This window comes from Xylaria bambusicola (genome assembly GCF_022495145.1).
Source record: "Xylaria bambusicola strain CBS 139988 unplaced genomic scaffold F5B22scaffold_9, whole genome shotgun sequence".
NCBI classification, from domain to species: Eukaryota; Fungi; Ascomycota; class Sordariomycetes; order Xylariales; family Xylariaceae; genus Xylaria; species Xylaria bambusicola.
In genome coordinates this window covers 3,016-30,941 of record NW_025953562.1, presented here as the reverse complement: position 1 = coordinate 30,941, position 27,926 = coordinate 3,016, and the positions used below count along the sequence as shown (strand labels likewise).

General features: G+C 48.1%; 10 protein-coding genes across 10 annotated transcripts; 7 read left to right on the top strand and 3 right to left on the bottom strand.

Annotated features, from left to right (window-relative positions):
• Positions 1 to 165: 165 nt before the first annotated feature.
• On the top strand, positions 166 to 991 carry F5B22DRAFT_596133 (cytochrome P450). The gene has a single exon (XM_047974198.1). The coding sequence runs from the start codon at positions 437 to 439 to the stop codon at positions 752 to 754; it is 318 nt and encodes a 105-aa protein (XP_047833203.1). The 5' UTR covers positions 166 to 436; the 3' UTR covers positions 755 to 991.
• A 175-nt stretch (positions 992 to 1,166) lies between these two features.
• Positions 1,167 to 2,590, bottom strand: F5B22DRAFT_634616 (glutathione S-transferase; the record flags this gene model as incomplete). The annotated part of the gene is made up of 7 exons (XM_047977005.1): positions 1,167 to 1,468; positions 1,519 to 1,552; positions 1,583 to 1,616; positions 1,711 to 1,900; positions 1,982 to 2,234; positions 2,407 to 2,411; positions 2,548 to 2,590. The coding sequence occupies 7 exons, from the start codon at positions 2,588 to 2,590 to the stop codon at positions 1,167 to 1,169; spliced, it is 861 nt and encodes a 286-aa protein (XP_047833202.1).
• Positions 2,591 to 4,654: 2,064 nt separating this feature from the next.
• F5B22DRAFT_596116 (uncharacterized protein) lies at positions 4,655 to 7,331 on the top strand. The gene is made up of 2 exons (XM_047974197.1): positions 4,655 to 6,617; positions 6,690 to 7,331. Exons 1-2 carry the CDS (start codon positions 5,262 to 5,264, stop codon positions 6,870 to 6,872), a joined length of 1,539 nt encoding a protein of 512 aa, XP_047833201.1. The 5' UTR covers positions 4,655 to 5,261; the 3' UTR covers positions 6,873 to 7,331.
• A 401-nt stretch (positions 7,332 to 7,732) lies between these two features.
• Positions 7,733 to 10,241, top strand: F5B22DRAFT_565293 (uncharacterized protein). Its single transcript, XM_047973090.1, has 3 exons — positions 7,733 to 8,274; positions 8,339 to 9,332; positions 9,534 to 10,241. Exons 1-3 carry the CDS (start codon positions 8,271 to 8,273, stop codon positions 10,207 to 10,209), a joined length of 1,674 nt encoding a protein of 557 aa, XP_047833200.1. The 5' UTR covers positions 7,733 to 8,270; the 3' UTR covers positions 10,210 to 10,241.
• Positions 10,242 to 10,251: 10 nt separating this feature from the next.
• F5B22DRAFT_596109 (exportin 1-like protein) lies at positions 10,252 to 14,391 on the bottom strand. The gene is made up of 5 exons (XM_047974196.1): positions 13,825 to 14,391; positions 13,662 to 13,751; positions 13,312 to 13,593; positions 13,111 to 13,201; positions 10,252 to 13,053 (listed from the first exon to the last, which is right to left on the bottom strand). Exons 1-5 carry the CDS (start codon positions 13,951 to 13,953, stop codon positions 10,721 to 10,723), a joined length of 2,925 nt encoding a protein of 974 aa, XP_047833199.1. The 5' UTR covers positions 13,954 to 14,391; the 3' UTR covers positions 10,252 to 10,720.
• Positions 14,392 to 14,809: 418 nt separating this feature from the next.
• On the top strand, positions 14,810 to 15,445 carry F5B22DRAFT_565144 (small nuclear ribonucleoprotein E). The gene is made up of 3 exons (XM_047973089.1): positions 14,810 to 15,076; positions 15,155 to 15,248; positions 15,311 to 15,445. The coding sequence occupies exons 1-3, from the start codon at positions 14,939 to 14,941 to the stop codon at positions 15,361 to 15,363; spliced, it is 285 nt and encodes a 94-aa protein (XP_047833198.1). The 5' UTR covers positions 14,810 to 14,938; the 3' UTR covers positions 15,364 to 15,445.
• Positions 15,446 to 15,526: 81 nt separating this feature from the next.
• F5B22DRAFT_634612 (5-formyltetrahydrofolate cyclo-ligase) lies at positions 15,527 to 16,350 on the bottom strand (the record flags this gene model as incomplete). The annotated part of the gene is made up of 2 exons (XM_047977004.1): positions 15,527 to 16,185; positions 16,254 to 16,350. The coding sequence occupies 2 exons, from the start codon at positions 16,348 to 16,350 to the stop codon at positions 15,527 to 15,529; spliced, it is 756 nt and encodes a 251-aa protein (XP_047833197.1).
• A 1,499-nt stretch (positions 16,351 to 17,849) lies between these two features.
• Positions 17,850 to 22,071, top strand: F5B22DRAFT_596097 (OPT-domain-containing protein). The gene is made up of 4 exons (XM_047974195.1): positions 17,850 to 18,061; positions 18,132 to 18,607; positions 18,748 to 20,809; positions 20,866 to 22,071. Exons 2-4 carry the CDS (start codon positions 18,436 to 18,438, stop codon positions 21,770 to 21,772), a joined length of 3,141 nt encoding a protein of 1,046 aa, XP_047833196.1. The 5' UTR covers positions 17,850 to 18,061; positions 18,132 to 18,435; the 3' UTR covers positions 21,773 to 22,071.
• A 1,524-nt stretch (positions 22,072 to 23,595) lies between these two features.
• F5B22DRAFT_662332 (uncharacterized protein) lies at positions 23,596 to 25,054 on the top strand (the record flags this gene model as incomplete). Its single annotated transcript, XM_047980433.1, has 1 exon — positions 23,596 to 25,054. The coding sequence occupies one exon, from the start codon at positions 23,596 to 23,598 to the stop codon at positions 24,856 to 24,858; it is 1,263 nt and encodes a 420-aa protein (XP_047833195.1). The 3' UTR covers positions 24,859 to 25,054.
• Positions 25,055 to 25,350: 296 nt separating this feature from the next.
• Positions 25,351 to 26,675, top strand: F5B22DRAFT_643908 (uncharacterized protein; the record flags this gene model as incomplete). Its single annotated transcript, XM_047978346.1, has 3 exons — positions 25,351 to 25,512; positions 25,576 to 26,037; positions 26,115 to 26,675. The coding sequence occupies 3 exons, from the start codon at positions 25,351 to 25,353 to the stop codon at positions 26,673 to 26,675; spliced, it is 1,185 nt and encodes a 394-aa protein (XP_047833194.1).
• Between the last annotated feature and the right edge of the window lie 1,251 nt (positions 26,676 to 27,926).

Here is a 27,926-nt window from a genome sequence, read left to right as displayed (position 1 = left end):
GCTGTTCGCAACGAAATCGCCGCTAAGCATGAAGCGCTAGCTGGTAGAGCCTGGACGATGAGGGTTGTTACGTAACGAAGTCACGTGATAGACCGACCGGGGCCTACCCCACCATGTATTTAGACCGTAGTTCTCTAGGTAGCCCGAGGGGCCTGGGAGTTAGTTAGTTCATGTTACTAGATTGGTCCTATTCAGATCCTATTTTGCGTAGATCGTGACCTCCACGCCCTACGCGCCCTCAGATTGAGTGTCTCTAGCCCATTAAAAGGGGCGTCGAGTCCTTGAATATTCTTGAAAGCGCCATGAAAGAGACAAGTCGTCTATCGCAAGGAGCAGTCATTGCCTACAGCCGTGTCGCAGAACAGGAGGTAACTCTATCAAATAATCTGCGCCTAGCCCCAGTCAATTCATTACCATCTCAGCTTACAATCGTACTATGGACCCATCTGTGTTCTGGAACCCCCACAAGTACGATGGTTTTAGGTTCTTAGAAGGTGATAAAGTTACTCCCTTCCGCATAGTCGATAACGATGTGCTCAGTTGGGGTACTGGGAGATGGGCCTGTCCCGGCCGTTTTGTCGCTAGCATTATTGCGAAATCAGTCTTAGTGAAGATCATAGATGAGTACGATTTTGAATTTGTCAATGGGAGAAAGCCACCTCTCACATTAATTCATGAATTTGGGTTCTGGCACCCAGGTAACCAGATGAGAGTGAGACGAAGAAGAGATGTACTGGGAATAACATACGGGTAATAAAGATGCCATCGCTCAGGTTCTTTGGGTGGGAGAGTATAGAGAATTCTGTCAAATATAAACCCATTGTACATTTATCACTGAGCTGATCTACATTGTGACATATAACGGGTTTAGTGAAACCTTGCTAAGAAAACCGTCACCCCATGGTTCCATTTCGATTATGATTGCGCGATACTTAGCTCTCCCTGAAGTCATTACCGGCATACACTCCATCAGTAAACATCCCAGATTGAGATTCACATATCCGCTTACTCTTGATGATTAACAAGCTACTTGATCCGCTCACTTGTGCCATGAACTTTCACTAAGTAGAAGAAATATTGGCATGTTTGAAAGTTATTCATAGGTTTTCATAACGACTAGCTATCCTCCCCGGTACAATCCTAGACTGGTAGACCTTGCTGATGCATCAATGCTGAGCCCTAGTGTCCTCGCCCTTGGCGATCTTCTCTAAGTACTCATTGTATGACTTGATTCCACGGGGCATACCCGTCCAGTTCAGGTCCTGTTTCTCCATAGCTTCCTTTCTGGCTTGACCAAGTTTCTGCCACGATGGTCGGGATGTCATCCTCTCATGCCAAGCTTTGACGTTAGGAAAGTTTATGAATCGGTCTTCCTCAGGCATTGGAATACACTGGTGGAGAATATCATTCCATGGTACAAACGCGAGATCAGCATATGTAATCTTCTCACCAACAAGCCACTCACGCCCTGGAAGAGGGTTAGAGAATCTCATAATTGAGAGAATATAACAATCTCACCTTCAAGGACACCGTCCAGCACAGCAAGCTGTCGCTTACACTCATTGTTGAAGCGATCTTACACAGAAGGTATCTTTTCTGGATGAAGGAAGTTGAACCTATATACGCTCATCCCTATTAGCTGCAAGCACAATTTGGGCGTTTGTAGATTATGAGTTCATTTTCAAAGCATCAGTGTCATGGGGCTCATACCACCCAGCTTGATGGAAGAACGGCCCTTGAAGACTCATCTGGAAATGTAGCCATTGGTTCAATGCATGTTTATCGCCTAATCGCTCATTTGAGTACGCCAAAGTCATGTCTTTGTCATACTGTTCAATGATGTAGGTGATAATCGCCCCAGACTCCCAGAGAGTGACGTTTGTATTTGGGTCCACGATCGCTAAGCTTGTCAGTACTTGGTGTCTTCTACATCTTCCTGTTCATGGTAGACACAGCGTGGAGTACCTTGACGAATATATACCTGGAACTGATCCATTGGGGTTGAGCTTAATGAAGGGTTCCTTCTTGATGTCGTCAAAGCGGAAAGCCTCAATCTCATATGGAACCCCAAGCTCATCAAGTATCAGAACGACTTTCCATGGGTTGGGGGTTGTAGGCGTGAGCCAAACTTGAATAGGGAGCATCATTACAACGAGACTGTTGATGGATTCACTTGATCGGGGAGAGTATGGGACAGGTTGTCGGGCCAGCCTGAGAAGATCGCAACTTATCACCTGTTTACAAGCATATGGTGCGATTGGCTGAGGGGTAAAGTGCTGTGCTGCATGGGACCCCAACTGCAGGCAAGCTCCTCTTGATCCTCAATCGTCGATCTCTTGGGCAGAGCCCCTAGGAATCGCCTCAAGTACCGAGGCGGTGTAGTAAAAAACTATCACACTTACCTACACCAGCTATACGACTAAGTGTGACAGTTTTTCGCTACACCTCCTCTCCGAGAATACCTATGGAATTGTTCGCTAAGAAGTCTGCCCACCGACCAGCGCACCCGCCGCATCACCCCACCCCCTGTACGTCCTGTAGATCAACTTATTGTTGGTGTCTCAGCCATGTCGCTATCACCAACAGCCATCGTCTGCCTCCAGGTGATAACACAGTCATGAGGGTCCTCCAAGCTGTTCACTAAGACCGGGTTACTCAGTGAGAAAACATGCAGATCTCGGTTAATTACCCCACGCGTGTAGCCCGTCGGACTAAGATGTAGTACGTAGGCTAGAGAGAGGTAGGTATCATTAATATACAGTTCTATCAAGGAAAATTGTGCTTTGTCGTTAGTGCCGCATACCCAATTCTCCCCAATTCGTGAGTGAAAGCCAACAGATTATTTGGCAATGTGACTATGCGCATGATATTGGTCCTCCTTGAAAGAATCATAGTCGTTCATTTCTAGTAATTATGGAGTCAGATCCCCTTATAGCACGCTCATCAGCCTGCCTAGTTTGCCCTGGCGCAATACGTGACGTTGACTGGAAACTCTTGAGCGAGAAAACAGATCGAACAGTCTGCAACATGCTACCAAGATGCCTTCCCGTGCCTTGGAAAAGACATCCGTAGCATGGTAGACAAGCGGCTACAATCGAAAGATTGGGTTCAATGATGACAAATATGATCTCAACATATTCGGAGTCTGATGTCCATGGTTAATTTTAGTTGGTCTCAAAGGTTTTAGGCACATGTGGCTTCAGTTAGGATAGATTCAACTCAACGTATCTTCAATCCTGCACTCTCAGACACCTTCCCAATATTTTCTTTCACAAGCGCCAATCGCACGGCGGCTGCTACTGAACAACCGGAACGACTTAGCTAGTAGCCAGTTTCAAATGCAAGTGTTGTACTTACAATAGACCTAGCCAGAGGATAAGGGCAATGGCGATCTTTCGGCTGGTCCTCATGTGTAGTTTGAAAATTCCAGGTAGAGGATAAAAGAGAATTGCAACATTATTAGCTGACCCGCCAAGGGGGCGGGTCGCCAGATCCGTGTATGCAGTTATGAGAGAGCCGCAGATATCAGGTGCTACGAACCACTATTTTATTTTTAACCCAGGCGGCGAATCAACCAATTCAGACCTTCAGGCATTCCGCATAAGACTTTGGTAAAGAGAAAGCGGAATTTAAAGCGTGTCTCGCAGTCAGGTACATGTTATCACAAGATACGTAGATACTGTAGGCTACTGACTTCGTACCGTACCAACGTTTAAATATTGGTATACTACTACCTACCCTACCTATGTGACTATGCCGGATTGTCATGTGCGAGGCACTTATGTACCTAGGTCCTAGGTAGGCGCCTGTGCCACAGGTTTGTTTGGCCTTTGGAGTCTGAATCCCCAGTTACATGTCTGATTATCCTCATGTTTTTCAACTTTACGCCTTGGATTAGAATGTTGCTTACCACTTAATCTCCTACCTTTACTACTTGCTGAGCACGAGACATGTCTCCTGTCCCAGATCCCACTCTCTTTTCCACCGGCAGCTCGTACCTCCTTCGGGCTTTCGCTACAGTCGCTGCACTATGGATAGGATGGCGCCTGTGGAGATTCGCCATAGGTAGCCGAACTCATGTTTGTATTTATATCTTAGAAAAACAACTTGTACTTTATTTCACAGACCGGACAACACAACTTCCAATCTGCTCGAGTACGACAACTCCCCCCATCCACTATCACTACAAGACGACGTCGATGCAGCTAACCATTGCGGCGGTGCGACAACCCAGCCCCTTTTTGTAGCCGTCAGGCTTCTGTTGTGCTAACGGCATATTTACCACCGTTTTGACTGACCGGATCTTTTGGGCTCTTGGAATATGGTGCTCCTCTTGCTCCGAGTTACCCCGCTTCTACCCAGGTCACCCCCTTTCGCCCCGTCTGCGCAACCATGGGATCACCGCGACAGATAGCAGTACAGAAGGCTCCCAACCCGGCCTGATCCTTGATAGAAAAGAGTAGCACTAGGTCATCGATATTCTCCGGGCGGACACATCCCTGGCTAGTAAAGTGCAGTTATTTCTCTCGATCGACCTGTCTTCAGTTCACACAAGTCCACAACCAAGTCCTCGCTCCTCATTGCTTGTATCACACTGCCAAGACTGCCAGATGCCTAGGACAGGCCACTTAGGGACGCCCACGCCGTTGTCAGAAGTGAGGCCATAAGCGATTGGATATGTTAAGTCAGAAGACCGGAAAGCGATATGCAATGGAACGAACAGTTAAGGTACGAAGTAGATAGAATATGAAGCCCAACGTACATATTGGGTAATACCATTTGCCGTTGCCGTGACACTTGTCCGACAAACGTGTGCGTTTGGCGATCATGTTGTTGGCAAACGACTTACCGTTATACTTGGTCCGAGCTCGCCTCAACCTATAGTTATCCGTTGCCTTGATGGAAATGTCAATGACTTAGTCTGCATGATTCCTTGCGGATGTAAGATCAAAAACATGTCAAACGCTTTCGTTGTTATGTGCGGCTGCCAAACGCGCTTCCCATAGTACCTGGGATACGTCATAACAAACGGCCACTACAGGTTACAAACGTCTCACAGTAATTTCGCTGGAAAAATGTTCAATAGAGTCAATCACATTTCCCGGTGCTTTATCTCGAACGTCAAAAACGACGCCGTTAGACGTTCGAGCGGTCTAACGGTTATTATCTAGCCCCCACCTACGTTCAACACTTTAAAACCATCGAATCAGCCCACCATTTTTGATCTACTTAGTTCATCTACGAGCGAGGGATCCCCCGTTATGCAAAGCACGATGGAAAAATCCATATATGCCCTGCAGGATGTCCCAAACAAGGGAAAGGGCCTGGTCGCAACACAAAAGATTCCCAAAGGCGTGCGAATTCTTTCCGAAGAGCCGGTAGTTTCAGCATCTTGTTTTGGAATCGATGTCAGAGGGGTACAGAAATCCATCCATCAGCAAGTCACTTCCATGAGCGAAGAAAAGCGCAACACCTTTCTGTCTATGCACAACATCCACCCGTACAAGAATGATGCCGAGCGTTATCTCGGAATCTTTCAAACAAACGCCCTTCCTGCTGAAACTATAGGAGATGTAGGAGCAATCTTCCTGGAAGCATGCTTCATCAACCATGCTTGTGACAACAATGCCCAGAAGAGCTGGAACGAGGCTATCAGACGACACACGGTGCATGCTATGAGAGACATTGATCAAGGAGAAGAGATCACAATAACCTATCTCGCTCCCCTCAAACCCCGAAGAGTCAGACAGGAGGCACTAAAGAAAAAGTTCGGTTTCATCTGCGTGTGTCGTCTCTGCTCTTTGCCACTAGAACAGAGCCAGGAAGTTGACAGAAGATTGATGGAGATCGACCGTTTGGACACTGTCGTTAACCTACTCGGCATGAACTGGTTTCTCGTGTCCCCATCCCAGACACTTGGCTACTTTGATCGACAGGCACGGCTCTATCAAGAGCTAGGACGAGAAGACGTCGGCTTCGCGCATGTCTTCGATATGGCAGCCCAGCTTTCCATCGCAAACGGCGACCTGGCAAGAGGACGCATCTTCGCCGAGAAGGGGGCGTCTGTGTGGAAGACGACTATCGGCAATGATAGCACCCAGGCCATCGAGCAGGGCACCATTGCAAAGGATCCTTCGAGCCACGAGTTCTACGGGCGCTCGATGAACTGGAAAACCAAGGTAGGTGAGGCCCCTCAAGGTCTTAATCAAGGCGATTTCGAAATTTGGCTATGGAGAAGGGAGAAACCGATGGTCCCGGGACAGCTGGCAGACCTGCGAAACAGCACGACATTCCCCGGCTTCGCCTCCATTCCTGGGGAGTACGACATCGACCTGGACTACTACGAGAGCAAAGAAGCAGGGGTTTTCACACCGAGACGACATTGGTGTTTCTTGGGCGAGATTACAGATGTTGGTACATTTGTTCGCCTACAGATGGAGATTGAGGATGTGGACGGCCGAAAGATCCCGCTATTCTTCCACACTGATGGTCGAGGTGCTGAGCTGCCGCCTGCGTTGGTTCAGAAGGGGCACACTGTGGCTATTCTCTATGCACATAGTCACATGTTCATGTCGATGGACGTAGGCATCCGCCACGAGGAACCTCATTTGATCAAGGTACTATCATCTCTGTGCCTACCGATGGACCCTTTGGAACTCAACTAGCTGACTAGAGGAAATGTCGTATAGATCTTCCCCGTACCACTGCGCAACTTGCTGGCGTTCAGCGATCGAATCCAGCAGTTCTCAACGGTGCGCGATGGGATGAGAACTTGCCATGGGTGTGGAAAGATGGCAGCCTCTCTACAACGATGCGGAAAGTGCTCATTTTTCTGGTATTGCGACAAGGTAGACACTCTTTCCTATGTCTAAGTTACCCCAGATACTGACGTGAGTGTGATGTTAAGGCCTGTCAAGTTGCTGGTTGGAACGGGAAAGGCCACAAAGCCGATTGCAAGCTCCTTAAAGATCCCGACTTGCGCGGGATGCTCACGTCCAACTGGAACAAGTTTGAGGACTTTTTCCGATTTCCCCTTGCTTCTGGGAAGAACTGAGGAGCTGAGCTGTTTCCTGGTTGTGAAGTGATGTCGGGAACCACTCTAGATAGTTTAAAGTTGCCAGGCAACATGACTAGATCGCCATGGTCCAAAGGCGCGAAGCAAGGGATAGTTTCACAAAAATGTCGTAGGACCCTGACGATTCAATGGAACGCAAGTCAATTCTGCTAACTACGTGTGTGTGAGAGTCATCTGCTGATCTCTATCATCACTTCCCCTTTATCCTTCTGAGGCTCATATTTTATTCCTCCTTGGCATCTCTCCCGGCTACTTAGTACGCGACTCCTTACTCTATTTCACTTGTTCGAGGCTGAAGTATCAAGCTTGCTACCAGGTTATGATTACCAACATGGTGTGTCAGTTGGCACCATAACAAGAAACACAATAAAAGAAGCTAGTGTAAGCTATATTTTGGTGATTCCTTCCCACAACACATAGTATTTGCGAACTTGCGAAGTGAGTTATGCCTAACTAACTTCTGGTGGCTAGTGGCCGAGCCAAGAATCTGGGGGTGGCGTCCTCCAAGTAAGCACTTTGAGGACACTAAACTATAATTGCATGATCCTTGTTGCTTGCCATTCAGGTGACTTGATGTCAATCAATTTAATTGACATTTCGTCCATAGTCATATTGGTCTCAATTGTCTAGAGACATTCCAGCTAATGGAGGATTGTGACTTCATGAAAGGTTCCATGGCTCTAAGTTTATCGAGGCGATGTGAATCATACCTCAAGTAGTAGCTGTAGATATCGGAAAATGCCGCAACCCGTGTTCATATTGTCAAGGTCAACGGGCGTAGGTAGGTCCACAGCTGTATCGACTAGTTTCATATTAGACAACTCCTACAAAAATGGTTCCTTGGTGAGACCCGTGGCTATTCTTATAATATAGCTGCGTACCAAGACGAGAAGGTGTTGCAGATTGTCAGCTTCCCGATACAGAGCTGTACCTTGCAGCCCTACCTGTCAATATGCCTGCCTACCCCTGATATCTACCAAGCCTCATCCTTCGTTTGAGGTTATGCAAGGTACCCCCCCCATCTAAACACGAGATCTAGTATCTTAACGAGAGTATGCCCGAGGTTTTCCATGACGGATACTTCTCTACTGTAATTGCTTTTTTACGTACTGCGAAAGGAATGAATATCAACTTTTGAACCTGATATGGAGAGGAAGAATTTCAAATCAAGTGCGTGATTCATAAGTGTCATGCCATGTGTAAGTCATATGATAAACTAACACATATCCCACCAAGAAATCAACTAACATACTAGAATTCAAGCTGCCCCTCAATGTCCAGAGAGAATCCTCATAACCAAGCAAGAAGACATCCGAGATGACGCCCTCGCGCCGTGCACGCAGGACCAAGGGTTCAACCAGCTCACCATCAAAACGGACGCCGACAGCCTAGGCTTCACCAACTTCACAGGCGGCTTCAACATCAGCGTATCATCAAGTCCAGGGTTGCAAGTACTAAGCTTCCCAGATCTCGAGGCGCTACAGAACCTGCGCGTCTCCGACGTGTCCTCGCTCACGCAGGTATCTTTGCCTGAGCTTCGCGCCAACGCCAAGACGCTGGTGTACCCCGTCACATACACCTTCACACCAAGCATAACTATTTCCAATGCGCTGCAGTTCGGCGGACTGAGTCTGCCGTCGTTGACTGAGCTCGGGGATTTAGTGATCCGCCACGTGCCGCGCCGGCAGACGACATCGGGGGGTCTGAGCGACATCACATCAGCGAACTCGATCACTTCCGACAACGTCATCTCGTTCCCAGGGCTAAAGTCCGTAGGCACGTTGCGGCTGACGGGGTACGAGGACTGTGGGTATTTCCTCCCGAACCTGTCCGACGTGGGCGACTTCACCTTCACCAACGCGCTGGGCAGCAAATTGGAAACAGCAGCGTTAGCAATAGACGGGTCCTTCACGCTCGACACATCGTCGTACCCGCGCGCCAAAAACGAATCGACTTTCGATATTCCTCCGCCGAACCTTGATTCAGTAGATACAAACGCCATCGACGTGAGGAATATCACCTCAATAGGTGTCAACGCGACAATACATTCGAATGCGAACGCGCGGATAGATCTTGCCGGGCTGACGACTGTGGGCGGGGCGTTCTCCATAACGAACAACACGAACTGCAGCATCGATCTGACGAAGTTGTCACAGACAGGGGCCCTGTCCATCATAGACAATGTAGACAGCGCCATTCCTCGACTCTTCAACCTTGAGAGGGCGGATAGCATCCATCTGCGCGGCAACATAGATACGTGCGTCCCCCCTTTCCCCTTTCTCCCCCCTTTCATGCTGAAGTATGGCCACATATTAAGCTAGTATGGCCCATTTCAATCATTCCTATTCCTATCCCTCTTCGCTCTAACATACCACACCAAAAAATACACCAAACTCATCAAAAATTCAAAGTTAACACAAGGGAAAAAAAAAAAAAAAAATTGCTAACCCACCACCAGCTCCTCGGGCCCCAACATCCTCCCCTCCCTAACCTTCGTCTCCGGCACCGTGACAATCGAGCCCTGGAACACAGACTTCAACTGCTCGCGTCTGATATCGCAGCAACAGCAAGGCCTAATCAACAACCTCCACTGCAACGGCACCACCTCCACAAGCACCACAAGCTCTCCGCCGTCCCAATCATCATCGTCATCACCGCCACGCGGTGGCGGCGGTGGTCTATCGACAGCGGCATCAGCCGGGATCGGCGTCGGCGTCTCCCTGGCGGTGATAGGCGGGCTAGGCATATGGTTATTCATCTATTTCCGCCGGCGCTTCGCGGCTCTCGAGGCCCATCGCCCGCCACCCTCCCCTCCGCAATCATCGTTTTCTCCGGCCCGGGGTCATGAGGACGCGGCAGGGTGGCCTTTACCTAACGACAGCGGCGGCAGTCCGCGACCGAGGAGAGTGACAGGGGGAGAATCCATTCAGGAAGCCAACACGAGTCTAATTCTAGAGAAAGACGGCCCTTACATCCAGACTTCGCAGGAGTTGTACGTTCCGGTCTTACCCGCTGAGATGCCCGTCACTCACGTGTCGCACGAGATGTACGTGCCGCCGGCGGAGCTCCCGGCTGGTGACCCGCGGTCACGAGGGAGGAAACATCTCGCCGGCGCTCCTATGCTGACTAAATAATCATGGCTCCTACTGTCATGTTTATCAAAGCAGGTAGTGGGACTTTCCATGAAAATATAGATTACAATTTTACTATTTTAGACCTAATTCTTCTTGAGCAGAAATAGATGGACTATATAAACAAGCCCCGTATACACATGACGATGTGCGACAAATCTGCCCGCGACAAAAGTATTCCGTAGCTACTTAATCGGCATGAAATTATTAATTAGTAGCATATAGCTTTCGTCGCCGAGTTTGATAGGCTAGCGTAACCCTTTCGTTGCGCAGGCTGGGAAGCACTCATCTAACTCTGCCAGTCCGCCCCATATTATCTATGCACTCCCGCAAGCGAAGACCTGTGAGCTACTTCAGCTTCCTGGGTGAGTTCGGAAGAGATAGCATCCTCTTCCCTGTCTTTATGTACCCTTGACTGAGATTAATATTGGATTGACAGATCATTCTAGCTCAGTGTCATACACATTAGACCTGTAGGTTCAAGACACATAGGTTCTGGCTGCGATAGCGGACACTAGCCGTCAAAGCGGAATCTAGACCCTTCTAACTGGCCAAGCCCGTCTCGAGGAGCGACGTATCTTCTACGGTACGTGTTCGTAAAGTCTTGCATAAGGGAACGAATCTGCCGTACATCACCAGTATCGTTGGCATTTAGCTTGCTCTTTATTTTCGCAATTAGGCGATCAACCTCAACCGGGGTGATAGTTCCGGCCGGGAGCAAGCGAAGAGTTTGATCAACTTGAGCCAGGGTCTCATCTGGCAACACTTGGAATAATGCAAGTAAAGCGCCACTTGCATCAGCAAAGCAATCGCCGGGGAATGTGATCATCATGCCGGCGAGAATACGTGTAACCAAAGTCAACCCCTGGGCCCTCAGAACTGACTTGACAATGGCCCCGAGCTGTTCAGCATCGGCTGGCGAAATGGAGTCGGTGCGCGGAGGTGCTTGACCGTCAGCCCACGCCAAAACGTCGCGGATATAATGAAGAGTAGCTGTTAGAGGCTCGCGCTGTTCTAACGTCAAGACAGAGGTAGCAGCTTCGAAGACCGGAGAGAATAGGGGGGAAGGGATGAATTTTTGCGGGAAATAGAGTAGCCCATCAACAAGTAGGCGAAAGAAGTCTTCCGTGACATCAGGGAGCTCTTGCGGTGTTAAATCGCTAATAAAACGTAGCACATTTGTTGCCTGTGCTTCGAAGAATTGGTAGATGTTCTCTGTCATAGTCGGCTCGACGCGGTCTCGGTCATCAGCAAACTCTCTTAGAATCGCGCCAGTGACCCATAAGAAGCAACCTTGTTTAGAGCTGACGAATCCGTTCGCAAGTTGATCAGCCATGGCAGGCAATATCGGCGCCATGGCTCCCCTATGGGCTATTACCATCAATCTCCAACAACGACATACTCTTTCACATATCGGAGCGAAGTCTAGGAAATTGCTCAAGACTTTGGCGAGGATAGGGAATACTTCTTGCCAGTATCTGATTGCAGGATCTTCCTCGCCTTTCTCGGCGGGAGGAAGGGTGACTACAATGTTTCCAAAAATGGTGATCAATTGTAGGTGGTCCGCAAGGGCTAATTTTCCTTCATGGTCTACGGCGTTATTCGCCTTGACCATGAGCCGCTGGATCAATGGTTCGCAGAAGAGTTTAAGAAGTCTGTATATTTCACTCTTCGGTTGCACCGATACGACGTAGGCAGCCCCTTCGGTGATCTCCTCTTGGCTGACTGGAGGGATTTTGTCGAGTATTTGGTCATAAAATTGTTGCAGCTGAACTACCTGCTCGCTCAACAGGTGCTTGCAATCGGTGCAGAAATATCTCAGCGCCATGGCAGCGGCCTGAAGAATCTCTTTCGAGGTAGTTCCAAACGAGGACACAATGTAATTGAATTGAGCCATTAGGAATTCAGGATGATCAGCGGTCCATTCCGTATACCTGCCGAGTACCATGATAGTGGCAAAGCGCAATTTCTCGTGGCTTGGCATCTGTACAAGAAGTGGCATGAGCTGCGGAAGGACAGTATTTTCATCCTTCTCCACCTTGCTACCCATTGCGCGCATGGCAAAAAGCGGCGCTTCCAGTTTCTGCCAATGTGGCACGTTGAGATCGGTCGCCATACTTGCATACCTCTCCATCCAAACTTTGATGGCGTCGAGCACTTTTGTGAGACACGCAGTCACACCCAAAACTTCACATGAGTCTTTGAGAGTATCGCCCATGTGATGGCGAAATTCGCGGAATTTTTCTTCTGCCTCTCGATCTCCATCAAATAGATCCTTCTCGTTTCCTGACTCGGTCTCAGGGAACTGCAGGTGTTGAAGAAGTACGTCAACGAGTTTCGAATAGATATCGGCAAGCTCGAGTCTCCCTTGAATATACTTATCGATAACGAGGTATAGTTTGAGTTCATACCAGAATTCAAAAGTGTTGTCGATAACATCCCTGTCCTTATCCCTCGCAGCGCATTCAAGAATAGCTTCAACTAAGGGTCTGAAATGGGTGGTCTCGCGCGCAATGGCAACAACCCAGGCAATACCCGCTTCTGCGAACACCCTAGTGAGAAATTTGTAAGATTCGATGTCCTCTTCCTCTACAAGTTTCTGGATCTTTGGACGTAGCGCGATGATTTTAGGGAGTAGGACTTGTATTGTATCGAAGTTGTCATCAACGTCTTTTGTCTCTCTCGTGATGGTGCAAATACACTCTGCAGCCGCCTGCATAGACCGATCTGTATCTAGGGCAGTGAAGATAAAGTTTAATAGGGGAGAGTTGACAATCTCATTGATCGGGACTTCTCGCAGCCATGATGTTATGCACTCGTAAAGCTGGGGGTTCGTGGCAGCCTCCGCTAGATTCCCAAGTTTAGCTTCAAAGTCTTAAATATAATGGAATGGAGCAGACTTACGAGACGACTGTGCGTAGTTGATGAGGAGTTGAACTACCTGTGGTGCGTTGTCTTGCAGAAGCTCAGTTGTCCTCTGGCTGAGCTCTTCTTCCTAAATAAGAATCGATTAGACTATAATCCAACGCTTGTCGTTTGCCACCACGGAGCACCGCCGAAAAATGACGAGGCAAAGGTCGTGCTGGTGTGTTTCGATCCACGTACTGTCAGGGTGATTTTGCGTCCCTCGGTCACCTCTTCCGGAAGGACTCTGAGGAAGTCTAGAATGCAGGCATGACTTTCGATTTGGCTACCGAGCGATGATACTACTATAGCTAGAACATCTTTCCATTCTGTCATTTGGATGGCCAAAATAGCCAAGCATACGCAGAGCTGGACTCTGATAGGCTTAGGGCCAGGCGCATATAGTTGTAGGAGTTCAAGAAGCTGGTTGCGCACAGTGACCAACTCATTCCGGGGAACCTGGCTCTGGAGGTCAAACGTGATCTGGCGTTGAATTCATCGGTCAGCCCAAGGTCGCTCGTGTGGCATTCTAGAGCGTGGGACAGCAGTACCTTTCCTTTCAGAGTAGTAGCGGCGAAGAGTTTATCGGCGGGATCAGCGCCAGATTTCAGTATGTTGATGGATTCAGCCCATGCGGCCGTCTGACATGAGAGGTTAGCAGTATGAACTTGAACTTGTTGTCGTATAGCAGATAGCAGGCGGTGATGCACTCACCGACTTCTGGAACTCTCCCAGATATTTTGTCGCCCTCTCCTTCTTGTCCGAGTCCCCACCCCGCATGGTCAGCATGGCCTGGAGCACATCTGCCAGCACGAAAGTCTGTTGCGCGCCGTTCGTAGCCATGATGTGCAATGTGTGCTGGGTGAGATCAGGTCAGAAGCTGTGGGGTGGGTACGCAGGATGATAGCAGAAGGCGTTGCTGCCCTGTGAGGTCCGCGGCGAGCGCAAGGCAGCGAGCGCAGTGAGGCGGAGAGATGCCTGCAAGCACAAGCAGGACGGCAACAACGGTAGCAGATGTGAGTAATGCGCCGAGTTGGACTGCGTACAGCTCTACGTAGTAGACGGGGATGAATGGGCCGCAGAACTCGCCGAACAAGGGGAGATGGTAGAATGGATGTCGGGATTTTGATGATGGGGGGAGCTTTGATGTCACTGAGGCAAGAGCAAGAGAAAAGGAGGGGCCAATAAAAACGATGCAAGGTCCTCTTGGTATGGTACCTAGGTAACTACTATGTACATGCCTTAGGCAACTATAGGTAGTATGTGTTTTGGCCTGTGAAGATTTGACCGGAGGCTCATAAGTACATTAGATAGGTACATGTGGCTTGAAATACTAGGACCCGTCTCATCTTGAAGTAGGAAGGTACCTAGGTACCTAGATCACCACTGCTTGGAGGGGTCCAAAATGTGGCACAAGCACCGGTTGGATTCCACTATTCGAGTGGCTGGAGCTGTTTCGATGAGTCAGCTATCAGCTTCTAGGACTCTTCTAAAGCACTGTACCTACTGTGTAAGTAGGTACCTAAGTAGGCTGCTAAGAGCCCCAAAGCTGCCTTACTTAGGTAACTAACACACCTGCTAATGCGCCGTGGCAGCGTTCTCAGTAGGTAGGTACATTTAGAACTAACCCTCCAGGCAAAGTCGAACGAACAGCCTTGCCAAATCTCGGAATCGAGCATCGACACGACACGCCCTTGACCACCTCCCACCAACTGCACGTCCAAACAAACCAACAGCTGTACTCCAATCACCAGTAGCCGTTCGCAATTTCCTTCCCAGGACCCAATCCAGTCGTATCGACCGCCGACTTGACTTTTTTTCGCACAAGATGACAGGCCGTGGAGGTGGTGGGCGCAAGGTCCTACTACCGCCTATCAACTTCATCTTCAAGCTCCTACAGACTCACGCGCCCGTCAAGATCTGGCTATACGAGCAGTTGTCAATTCGCATCGAGGGAAAGATCAGGGTGGGTTGAACCTGCGCCTTCAGCCCGAATTTGAATTTCCCAATGTTGGACAGTGAGCTTACGCGTGTTGTGTCACAGGGTTTCGACGAGTTTATGAACCTGGTTATAGACGATGCGGTCGAGGTCAAGCAAGTCACCAAGACAAATCCCGAGGAGAAGAGAAGAGAGCTGGGTTCGTCCATTCTGGAAATTCTAGGCAATAGGGAGAGCAAGGGCTAATCTTTTAATTTCCAGGACAAATTCTATTAAAGGGCGACAACGTGTCCTTGATTCAAGAAGTCAAATAAGACAAAAGATAACTCAAGACGACGCATATCCCTCATAACAAAAGAAGGTTTTCTCACGCCGTGCTATATCGGGACGGCATAGCCCTCCACGGCGGATGTCTCGATGAAATGACAGGGTCTAGGTTGAATGACATGGCACAAGTGAATAATTAGCATACTTGTTCTAGTCTATGCTGTTGCTAATAGACTGTTTAATTTGGCCATCGCCCAGGACGATGCCATCTAAGGGCTGATCATGGGGTCCAACGGGGACAGCCTCCCCGGAGGTTGGAGAGAGAAGCTGTTCTTTGAGGGCGAGAGCATATAGCAATACAGATGAACCATCACGAGATGGCGCTGAAGTTTTCTCGGTCCGGACAGCCAGCGCATAGCGGTGTAGGAAATAGTCGTAGAAACCTTTGCCATGACCGAGCCTTCGCATGGCGCCGGTCTCGGGGTCAAAGTCAAACGCGACGCCGGGCATGAGGATTAGATCGAGCGATGCATCCGTGGCACTCTCCCCGCCCAGCTCACCTATGCTGCGCTGTCGTTCGTGAACGGTGGCACCGTCAACGCTCGGAATGCCCCACTTATCCCTCTGCAGGGACTCGTAGTCTTCAACGTCCCTCAGACTTACCATATCCATCAGTCGCATAGGCCCTTCTCCCGGAGGTAGACCAGACTTGTGAAGGTAAGGTACGAAAACCCGCTTTCCGGAGGCCAGGGCATGTCTGACGATAGAGTCGGTTTGAAGCTCACAACCGGGCATGGAGAGATAGACGCCTAGCGATTTGGCATCCTGATATGGCTTGAACCTCGACAGGGCATCGAAGGCAGCATTACCTAGACCGTGGCGATGTGATTTAGAGAGGGTGGCTCCGCCGATGTCGTGCGGGGTCGGACTGGCTTACTCTGGGCTGTTATGACATCTGGCGAGAGGGTGGAAAGTCTCTGTTTCATGAGCGAACGCAGGCGAGTCTTGGCCACATGTAGTGTCGAAGAGTTCATTTCGGGGGGTTGGCGCTGTTGGTCGTCCGGCATGCTCGGTGTATCCCGTGTACTTAAGCAGTGACAGACCAGGGCGGATGAGGGAGTTGGGTGGGTGAATGGGATGATGTCCGATGCTGATGTGGATCTCCGGCTGCAACCTCACGTCTCCCGACAGCGTTACCTGCTAGACCAGAAGTAAGTATTCACAATGGCCACAGCTGTAGGTATGGTTTTCTTTTCGTTAATCATCATCTCGGTAAACCTACCGGTGTAGATGTACAGTATGTGCGGCCTGTTCTTATCAGATCAGTCGGAGGACAAGCAGTGGATGGCTTCAATGTGTGGCTGCAGGTACTTCGAGGGAGGCAAGGGCCGGCGGTAACACGGAGACCTGTAAGTGGTACCGGTATCACACTCCGTGCGCGTGACAAGTATTGGCAGGTACACCGGTCTAGTACAGGTACTACTTGCCTCTTGATAAAGCAGTAGTAGAAAAGAGACCTGGGTTCGAGAAATCCCTAGATTACAATATGGTTCAGGCTTGGAATTCGCCGTAGAGTGTAGCTAAACTAAGCTACAGACAGCATCACGTTGCAGTAGGTAGGGTGAGTGCTATCGGTTCCAATGTTGTAACTGAACCACTCTACAGAAGAGCATTGGGTGAAGTTTTGACACATAGATTGTATTATACCCTACTACACTCGCATATGTAGGTACTTACATTGGTGCGTATGTGGGATTTTTTTCTAGAGGAGGTAACATCGTGGATCCTGTGGTAGTAGTTTCCTCCGTAGGTGTAGTGCACTTCCGAATACATAGGTACATAAGTACTTAGGAAGCTGCGGCAATACATAGGATAGTGGGATAAATACCTAGATCTACTTCTATCTGCCACTTAGAGTCTACACTACTCTACCTAAAGGAGACGTCCCTGCCAAAATCGGTCAAGTACCTAACTAGGTACTCTCCTACCCCCCTGTTAAAGGTCCCTAGTCAGGTATTATGGGCCCAGGTCAGCCTTAGCACTTCAGACAACTGGGTCATAAAGTGAAGTAAGATACATAGGCAATTCGCATAGAAACTGCACTCTACGCTATATTCAGTAGTCGATTAGCCCAAATGACTGCTTCACAACGCTTCTTCGTAGTTAATCTTCTCTAATAGCTTTATATACTTCCGTAACCTACTTATATATATTATATCAAGGCCTTCCAATATAAGATATATGAAGAGCTATTAATATAGCTTAAGCTTAGCGATAGTTTTAATCCCAAGGTTTTTAAAAGTTAGTCGTAAGTCACTCGAAGGATAGCAAAAGTATCTCTGCTCGCAGGGGTCTAGAAACTATACTATAATAGGTGTAGTTTCAAGGTCCCTGCTAGCGTAGATACCTGACTAGGTCCCTTTTTCTAGCCTACAACCACGTACCTAATCTACTGGGTCCCTGGTAGTACCAGTATGGAGAGTACCTTGGCTCAATTTTCGAGATGTACTTACCGCTTAACAACCGAATAACACCATGACCTGTCCTGCATTACATATGCGGATAACTGACCTTGGGCTTTGGGCATTGGCTGGATCCGATCGTGGAGCTTGCTGCTGTCGAATTTTCGTGATCGCGCTTTTATCTAATCCATCAATCTAATCAATCTTCGACTTTGCGCTTCGTAACACAAATACCAGTACTGGCAATGACAAGGATTCATCCACTATCCATCCTAGCACATAGGTATGACGTCCGTTCATCGGTCTCGTTACCGAGTGAGCCTCGGACCGCACATCGCTAAATTCTTATTCAGCTACCCACCCTGGGCAGTAAGAATTAAACGAGCAACATGGACTCGTCACTTCGATATTCGGCCTTCGTGTGGATGGTGTGTAGACAGTGCTTATCAGCCCGGCTCAGCTCGTCTTACCTCGGGCATTTACAATATTCTACCATTTGCCTACCTATCTGATCAATAGCGCCCGCCATCTTCCCTGCCTAGCCCTGCGAGCGCTGTACTTTCCACGGCTGTTGTATGATTTATTTAACTTTTTTCCCATTAATTCGACTCCAGGGTCCACCTCGCTTTCTGTATTAATACGGGCCCATGCCGACTAATGCCTCGCGCTTCGTCGACTACTCCTACAAGGGCAAAAGGCCGTCATGATTCATGCCATGTACTTTCTTCTTCCTGTTCATCGCCTCCACCCTTTGACCTGGATCCCCGAAATAGTCAAGGCGTCCCTCTTAAGGCGATCCATCCGCAACGTATACGGCCCATTCCTCTAGGTTAGCCAATTCCGTTTTCCTGTTGTTCAACCACCCCCCTCAAGCTCCACCACAGCTGCTTGATCTGTTCAAGCCCCCACGCCGAGTCTCAACATACAGTAGCTGTCATTCGCCGACCTCTAACTGCAGTCCAACACCAGTTCCAACGGAAGCTCTCTCTCGGATCTCTGATGTCTCGAGCCCATCCAAGCCCACAACCACAGCCGCTACCGGTAATATAACACACCCCGCTCTTCCCATCTCGAGCGATGCTTCTCATATATCCCGTTCTCCAGACGAGGCGAGCTCGCTGTCAGATGCCCATGATCCTAACGTGATCATGTCCAAAGCACCCCTGCTATTGCGCTCCTCGCCAGGCTTTGGCACAGGGTCATATGGCGCGGCCCCCGTTACCCTCGATACAGACAGCGATGGTAACCATCATTCTCCTACAGCTGCCCTACTGAATAGGGATAGCACTGAGATAACTTCGGAGAGACGACGCCAATCCATCGCTAGTACAATTCACTCCTCGACTTTCTGTACGAGCACGTCTTCAGTAAGTCGAAGACGAAGGAGCCAGTCGGAACAGATCAACAGGGCCTCGACTGTCGTGGGTGGTCTAGAAGGCCGCTTCGGCGTATCCGACAACCCCGTTTTAAATGATATCTTGTCTGATAATAATTCAGACAGCTCTACCGTCAAAGGGAGCGCAAGTGGCGAGGAGGATGGTAATGCCACTGATGTGGCACAAGACGAGGATCCCCCCGATAATTCGATTTATCCCCAAGTTCGCGCTTCAGTCGCTCCAACCGATAATGTCACCCTGTCTATCAACACCCCTCGCATGTGGATTTTGTCCTGTCTGTTCTCGATTCTTGGATCTTCAACCAATCTCTTTTTCTCTTTACGATACCCCAGCGTTGCGATTACACCTGTCATAGCCCTGCTTCTTGTACACCCCTTGGGTCTCTTATGGGATTATACGCTCAAACGACCTGATGACCCTCTGGAGGACTTCATAGATGGCACGCGTGTCTCTATATTGACCCCGAGCACCGAGTCTTCGCCTAGTCTTGGAGAGGAGAAGAGGAGTTGCGCACAACGTCTACGGCTCTGGCTTGCTCAGGGGTCGTGGAACGAGAAAGAACATAGTTGCGTCTATGTGAGCAGCAATGTCTCATTCGGATTTGCATTCGCAACCGATATCATTGTTGAGCAGACCCAGTTCTATAAGCAGGAGGTTGGCATAGTCTATCAACTCCTGCTCACCTTATCCACACAAATACTGGGCTATACGTTTGCTGGTTTGGCAAGGAGATTCTTGGTCCGCCCAAGCGGTATGATATGGCCCGGTACCCTCATGTCAGCAGCCATGTTCACCACACTCCACAGGGAGCAAAATGAACCCGCAAACGGGTGGAAGATTAGTAGATGGAACTTTTTCTTCGTCATCTGGCTTTCCGCTTTCGTCTTCTATTTCCTCCCGGGGCTGTTGATGCCAGCGCTGAGTTACTTCAACGTGATCACTTGGTTTGCTCCAGATAACGTCGTGGTCGCGAACTTATTCGGGGTTGTCTCCGGCCTGGGTCTGTTTCCAATCACATTTGACTGGGCGCAAATTGCATATATTGGTTCTCCCTTGCTTACTCCTTTCTGGGCTTCCTTGAATGTCATTGGTGGCTTGGTGATAGTCATGTGGGTTATCGCCCCAATCGCATACTACTGCAACTTGTTTTACTCATCTTATATGCCCATTCTTTCCGCTTCGGTATTCGATAATAGAGGACAAATTTACGACGTAGGAAGAATTCTCACTCCTGATTTCCTCTTTGACAGGGATGCGTACTCAAAATACAGCCGTGTGTACCTGCCTATCACTTATGTACTTAGCTATGGACTCCAGTTCGCAGGTCTAGCATCACTCCTGACACATACCGCGTGCTGGCACGGGAAAGATATCTGGACACAGTGGAAGAAGTCTCTCAAGGAGGCAGGGGAAGAGAATGAGCACGCTTACCAGCCCTTGCGGGACGAAGGAAATGGGTTTGCGTCTATCCGAAGAAGCGACAGCGGAACAACCTCCAACGCGAATATCGACGATCTACTTAGCCGTGAGGATGTTCACAATCGTCTAATGAGGAGGTACAAGGACGCACCAATTTGGTGGTATCTGTTGACATTTATATCCATGACGGCGATTGGTATCTTTGTCGTGGAATAGTAAGTGCCCTCTGATAATCAGCTCCAAACTCCTAGACTCATGCCAGTTGTCCTAGTTATCCTGTTCATTTGCCATGGTATGGGCTGCTGCTTGCTCTAGGAATATGTTCGATACTCTTTATACCTATTGGTATTGTTATGGCAGTGACAAATCAGCAATGCAGCATCTATCTCATATGTCAACTGATATGCGGTGCGGTGTTCCCAGGGCGTCCGGTCGCTAATATGGTCTTTGTGACCTACGGATACATCTCTTCTGCACAAGGAATCAAATTCGCGGCAGATCTGAAGCTAGGACACTACATGAAGATCCCGCCTAGGATCCTATTCATGGTTCAAATGGTAGCCACAATCATCTCCTCGGTTACGCAGATTTCCGTGTTGAACTGGATGTTTCGGAACGTTCCGGGCATCTGCACCCCTTCGGCCATCAACGGCTTCACCTGTCCCATTGCCCGCGTTCACTTCAACGGCTCGATATTGTGGGGTGTTGTTGGGCCAGCGGAATTTTTCGGGCCCGATGCAATCTACAGGCCGCTGGTGTGGTGCTTCTTGATTGGCGCAATCGCTCCCATCCCACTATGGTTACACGGCCGTCGCAAGAAGCACAGCATTGTGCGAAAGATCAACCTCCCGGTGCTGTTTGGGTCGCTCAGCTGGATTCCTCCGGCAACAGGACTCAATTTCTCGGTTTGGGCGGCGGTCTGCTACATCTTTAACTATCTGATCAAGAATCGAGCGAACGCCTGGTGGGCGAAGTATACAATGACACTTAGCGCGGCACTGGATTCAGGCTTGGCGTTCGGCATCGTCGTCGTATTCTTCGGTTTCATTTATCCGGGCTGGATGGACAGCTTCACTTGGTGGGGGACGGAAGTCTATAAGCAGGGATGCGACTGGCAGGCCTGTGCATACCGCACGGTGCCGAATGGGTCTCATTTTGGTCCCGGCTCCGGCTGGTAGATGAAGGCATGGCTTATGAGTGTGTATAATTACATGTGAAGATGGGGATGGAGACGATTGTCGCATGGTTGTTGGATTGAGAGGTTAGCATTATCTGGCGTTTGTTTGGACTCATTGCTAGAAAAGCGTCTGTCTTTAAGGGACATATACATATACCATCTCACATAGATCTACAAGACTAGAATACCATTCAACACGCAGATTCTTGCATATTCAAGGGCTCTTTCTTCCATATTGCTCGGAGGATACATGATAGCATTATTCAGATATGACTGCCCATACTTTACTGGATGGACCGTTGCGAACGTTAAGCACCTGCAACTTGATACCTTCTCAGCTTGTGGAACAGATTAGAAAAATGGTATCGATGGGATTTCTCGATTATCAATTCACGGGCACCTGGCGGCAACAAGCTTGGAGCAAGGCCTCACGAGTCACCACTCCATTTCTTCTCACCGTCCGGAAAGTGATTCTCCTTGTCTGGTGCGAGTGTGATTCCTAATTATCTCATTTTAGCTTTGATGCTGGACTTGATGATTATTGAATGCTCGGTGATATAACAGCCAGGAGAGAACTCCCCTTGGCGCAGAATTGTTGCTCATGTCCCAGTGATGGTATGAAGTAGGTAGATGTTATAAATGTCTTCATTCATTTAGAATAAACGGTGTTTTGTCAGCAGCCAGAGGAGTGTTGGTAAGGAGACAACCAAACTACGAAATTGACATACCTACCCGACGTAATAAGACACCGGCTGACTCGGTTCTGATTTGGCAACAAAGAGGTTAGTAGATTGTAGTGTTTATGTTAGCAAATGAACAGTAATTAGTTCAGCAGAGTGCAGGGCTTGACTGCGCATGTTTACAAGGGCTGATACCTTGGAAGGACTGCGTGTTGATGGCCACTGGTAAGGATTGATCAACAACGTTCAAAAATCCAAGTGTTAAATATTTCTTAAGATTTATTCTGCTAATATCCTCTGCTGAACGCCCCCCGTTTCTAAATCTCACTCAGCGTTATTACCCTTAAGCATGATGCTTTGCTTAAGTGGGAATAATTAATAGCAGTTCTTCTTCCTCTTCTTCTTCCAAACATGCTACATGGACTTGACAACAGATAGTCCATTATCTCGGTCTTACCTTCACAGAAAGAAAGTGAGCTACTTCCAAGACTTCCGCTCAGAGTACCTTAGCTACGTAGGTAGCTTTTCCAAAAATTTACCCATGTTTGTAGGTACCTTCCCATTTACGACGCAAACAACAGCGACATCATCAAGTAGGCACGTTCTTCTGCTTACTAGTTCTTTAAGTGCCTTCCAAGTTACAATTCCTAAGTGAGGTGAGGTTGTATGTACCTTGTATTACATCCAATGTTGATTTTCAAGGCAGGAGCGGACTATCCTTTGTACGTACCCACGTTGGGCAACTGGCTACCTATCTACCCATATAAACACATATGTATATTTCTCTTCCTTCTTCTCTCTCTATTCTCTTGTTTTCTCCACCACCACAACTTCTCAAACACCCATCACGTCCAGCTGGTCCACATCCGCCTTTACAAGGGCAGCCTTCGCCAAGGTATATGACTGCGTAAATATATAGTCTTGGAAGCCTTTTACGTCAGACTAACGATATACAGAAATCAGCTCTCCGGCAGTTTGGTCGTCGTGAGGGTTACTGCTCTACTCACTTTTGCCCAAAGCACTCCTACCTCAAACAGCGCCTTCTCATTAGAGAATTTGATCTGCCTGCAGATTACTATTTACTATCTAGTCTTTACCCATTCCCCAATCGTTACCACCAAAGATACTTCCCCAGCCGTTCATTATGCGGCTACCAGTTGAGCTCTGGGATATGGTTCTCGAAGACCCTGACTTAACTCTACGGGACCTGCATAACTTGAGACTTACCTGCAAATCATTAGCTGGCCTCACCATGCCGGAAAGGTTCGTTCTCACCGTCTCACGATTCAAGAAAGACCGAGATAGATTCGAGAAGGTTGCCCGCAGCTCTTCGCTCTCCAGGCATGTGAGAAAAATAATTTGGGAGAATCTTGATCTTGAGGCGATCAACCCACTCAAATTGCACCTATTACTGGCTGCGTGCGATGAAGATATATTTTGGGCGCCGTTAAGGTACTTAGGCGGACAGACTACGACGTCACATTGGCTCGTAGCAGGAACCAAGAAAATGCCGAATCTCAGAATTATTTTAGTTCGTTATATGGATGAGACACGAAAAATCCACTACAAGGACGAAGAAATTAGCGTAGCGCAGTACACGTCTAGCAGAAGATCAAACCCCAGGTTTTATGATTTTGACCTGCCGGCGCTCTCCTCTGTACTCTGTGATCCTGAGTGCCAAGTACGGAGCTTTACCATACTTATCGGTACTGGCTTGTTGTATGCAACTGTACCCATCGATTCATTCCAGCATTTGACATCGATCGAAATTGGTCTCTTTTGCGGGTTCTGCGAGGGTCATAGCTACTTGATCTCAAGGCTCCGACGCGCGAGGAATCTGAAAAATCTCAAACTTCGCATTTTGCCCCAGGATGAACGAGATGTAGCCCGGGAGACCGAGATTGAAACTAACAATAGACAGGTCGGCTACCGAATCAGAAAAATGTGCACTGCTACCTTTCTTCAAGAACTAGTTGACGATATACACTGGCCTCACTTGCGCTCATTCCATCTAGCAGGCTGTCACGGGGACAACTGTCCCCCAACAGAACCTAGTATCAGACTTAAACGAGAAGTCGCTTCACTGCTCTCAAACAACAACAATAACAACTACTCCTTCAATAACAACCGCAACATTGCTCGAGCAATTAATGCTCTTTGTCGGCAGCTGAAAGACCTCACTCTAGATGAATGTAGTGTTACTTGTGGGGTCCTCGATCAATTGAGAAAACCGTATCGGAAGTTTCCCCAGCTTCAATCCTTCAACATTCAACCCAGAGATCACACCGGCAGTTGGAGAATCGCATTGCCCGAAACCAAAATTCTCGCATACCTGAAAAACGAGATTGAAGATCTACAGATTGAGACATCTCATCCTAGAAGTCGCCTCTATGTATACACAGAATAGGAGAGTCAGTGCCTTTGGCGTTAGCTTCCCTATGCCGTCATTATTCATAAGCCCCCAGGTACGTAGTAAACTGCAGACAGTTCAATATCAGCTCCGCCAAGGCACTCGTCGTTATAGTGATGTTTTTACATACAAATGTTGAAGTGTGGGTATGGAAGCCTCCAGGACTGGAGGTTCTGGGACGCCGCCTTGAGCGCGGCACGGGACATAGCTAAACTAAAATACTAGTAGTACATTTGACGAACCCTGCCCATAACGCATCCGTCGGTTAGCGCGGGCCCAGACTCGATTCGACGATAACCTATTCATAGTTTAACAAGCCAGTAGCACGTCGATAGCTGTCATACCTGAAACACCATCTGGCGTCTAAGGGACTGGAGCCTCCCACAAATCGTGATAGATATCTACTTTCATCCTCATCCATTCCATCTCGTACGCAAATCAACACCTGACGTACGCATGACTCACCGACTATCAGAGCGCCATCAACCAATGGACCGCTTAGAGAGATTAAAACGTCAAACCCGTGAATCTCGCTTGAGAACCGCCACCGTGGGAACAACACCTAGGGGCAGTACCAACACCCCCCAACCTGCAGCAAAGGCGACGCGTCAGAACCATCGCCGCGCACGCAGGAAGAGGAACGTAATACTCGTGAGTTTTCTCTATCCGTCCTGAGGTGCCCTAGCCTAGGCTAACCCGGTGGCTAACTCTCAGTGCCGTACCCAAGAAGCCTATACCTGTCAGCTGTCACTGCTGATCCTCCTCCCCACCCGGTCCTATGACACCCTCCACCCCGTCCACCAGGATGACTTTCAGCGCAGCATCGAATTCGATTATGCCACCTTGCCGAGAACTAGCCGTCGTGTCTCCTTTGAGAGCCTCTTAAAAAATCTCTGCTATCAAGACACCATTGCCATCCAGTTACCTTATCTCAATGCGCTCGAAGAGAGTCTCGTCGATGCCCTACAACTTCTACATTCCCACAATATCTCATTTCCCGTCTCGGCCGAGGACATCGAATTTTCGCGGCACTGGGACGGCGACCGTGGTGATATAAGATCCTTTAAGCTTTTTCTCCCATTTAACAAGAAGGCCAGCTGGACTTCTAATCACTTGCCGCTAACCTGGAAGGCTGAACAACTATCGAACGCCAAATCGATTTTCTTCATTCCCAAGGTAAAAACTTCCGACCCTGCGCCGTCTCATCTCATCTCATCTCGCTTGCGTCCCGCTGACCTCGTCTTAATCCATAGTTACTCGCTCGACTTGGTGCCTCGCCAAAACCTACTCTACTAGATCATGTGAGCCAACAGGCCCTCGCCACTTACTTGAGGGAAAGGCCAACCTTCCACCACGACAAATATTGTTTAGGCATCACCCCCATCACTGCAAAGCTCGCTCACCAAATTGCCTACAACCTCGTCATGCGCAATATGGCCAAAGAGAGCTGCGAGATCTTGGAATCTTTTTTTGGCGGACCTATGCCACTGCCCGAGCCAGGCACACCACCTGACGCGACTTGCAGGACCTTGTCCGATTTACGCGCCCGCGCAGTCGAGTCTGGGAAAGACCATGGCAGTAATACTATACTGTATCAAGCCTTGGAAGCCAAGCTCCTGGTCGACTCTCCTGCAATGGTTACGCGATTCGTCTGCTGCAAAGCGAAGGTTGCGTCCGTTCTTAGAGACCCCGACAAGAGACAGTGGTGGCTCACAGCAATGGATCTATATGACGCTTTCCTCTCTAGCCAGGGGCCAAGCTCGAGGCTGGAGAGGGTCTGCGCCTTTGACTTAAATCATTATCGGGATGAATAGACTTAATACTGAGTATACTTGTATACCTAAAGAAAATAGACCACTTAGTCTGGAGAAGCATAACATATGTGCTATTTCTAAGACGTCGAATGAATTCCGGTTATTATCCTTAGCGCTGTTGCCATGCTTTCACATACGATTTGCCACCTCTTTCAGGTCAGACTTGCAAAATGTTATATGGCAATAGCAATCATAGGATGCCATAGAAACCAAGCATCCATTGATGGTTTCTTTGTAAACTTAACACAATTTTTAGTTCGTTGATTTTCCTTGGTAATACCTCATACTTTTCTACCAGAATGGCTAAAGACGATGTGTAAAATGAACCAGAATCAATCGGAATTGTTTTTATTAGAGGTCTCTACTTCTGTTTCACACGCCCGCGCAATATGCCCGCCTCATACGAGAGGCGGCACGGTAAGTCGAGCGGATAATCTTGCTATCGTCTTCCCCCTCGCTTATTAACCTCGGTGTGCCCTATGTCAAGAGTAGTACATGTGATCCCATTAGATTATCTAGAAGTCTAAGTTACAATACAGTTATCCGGCTGGATAAAGGTCTTATATACAAATTCCTAGCATTCCAATATATGGAACGCAAGTATTACCGCCTTCCCTTTCTAACACTCCTTCTTAATCCTTATACTAATTAATACTATAAATCTTAATCAACTCCCTTTTAAGGGTAGCTTACTTTAAAGTAAGTTATATAGTTATATTAAATAATATAAAGGTAATATTTTAAAGGATGCTTATTAAAATAAAATAAATAAAGTAAAACTTTTTAAAAGTTAAATTATTTATAACTATTAAGTAATAAATAAAAGTAATATTAAGTTTTTTAAAATAGGATATTATAAAGGGTAAAAGTTTTATTAATATTACTTTTAAATTACTATTTATAATATAAAGCTTTTAAAATTAAAGTATTATAATATATAATAGCTATAATATATTATATAGTTATTATTTTTATATAACGCATCTCCCACTTGACCTGGCCACCCAATTGACCTGGCCACCCCCCTAGCCCATACAAATAACGTCGGTGCGTTAATCACGTGATAATTTAATAACTCTGCGAATACTAATCGTATAGAATAATAGGATATACCATTAGATTCGTAATAAAAAGAGCTATTTAACGGTACTCTTTACTAACTTTTATGACTTATATTCGCGGAGTTATTAAGCAATACGCTAAAGTAAGCACTAAATTAATCCTTACTTAGCGCCCCTTTAGCGTATTGCT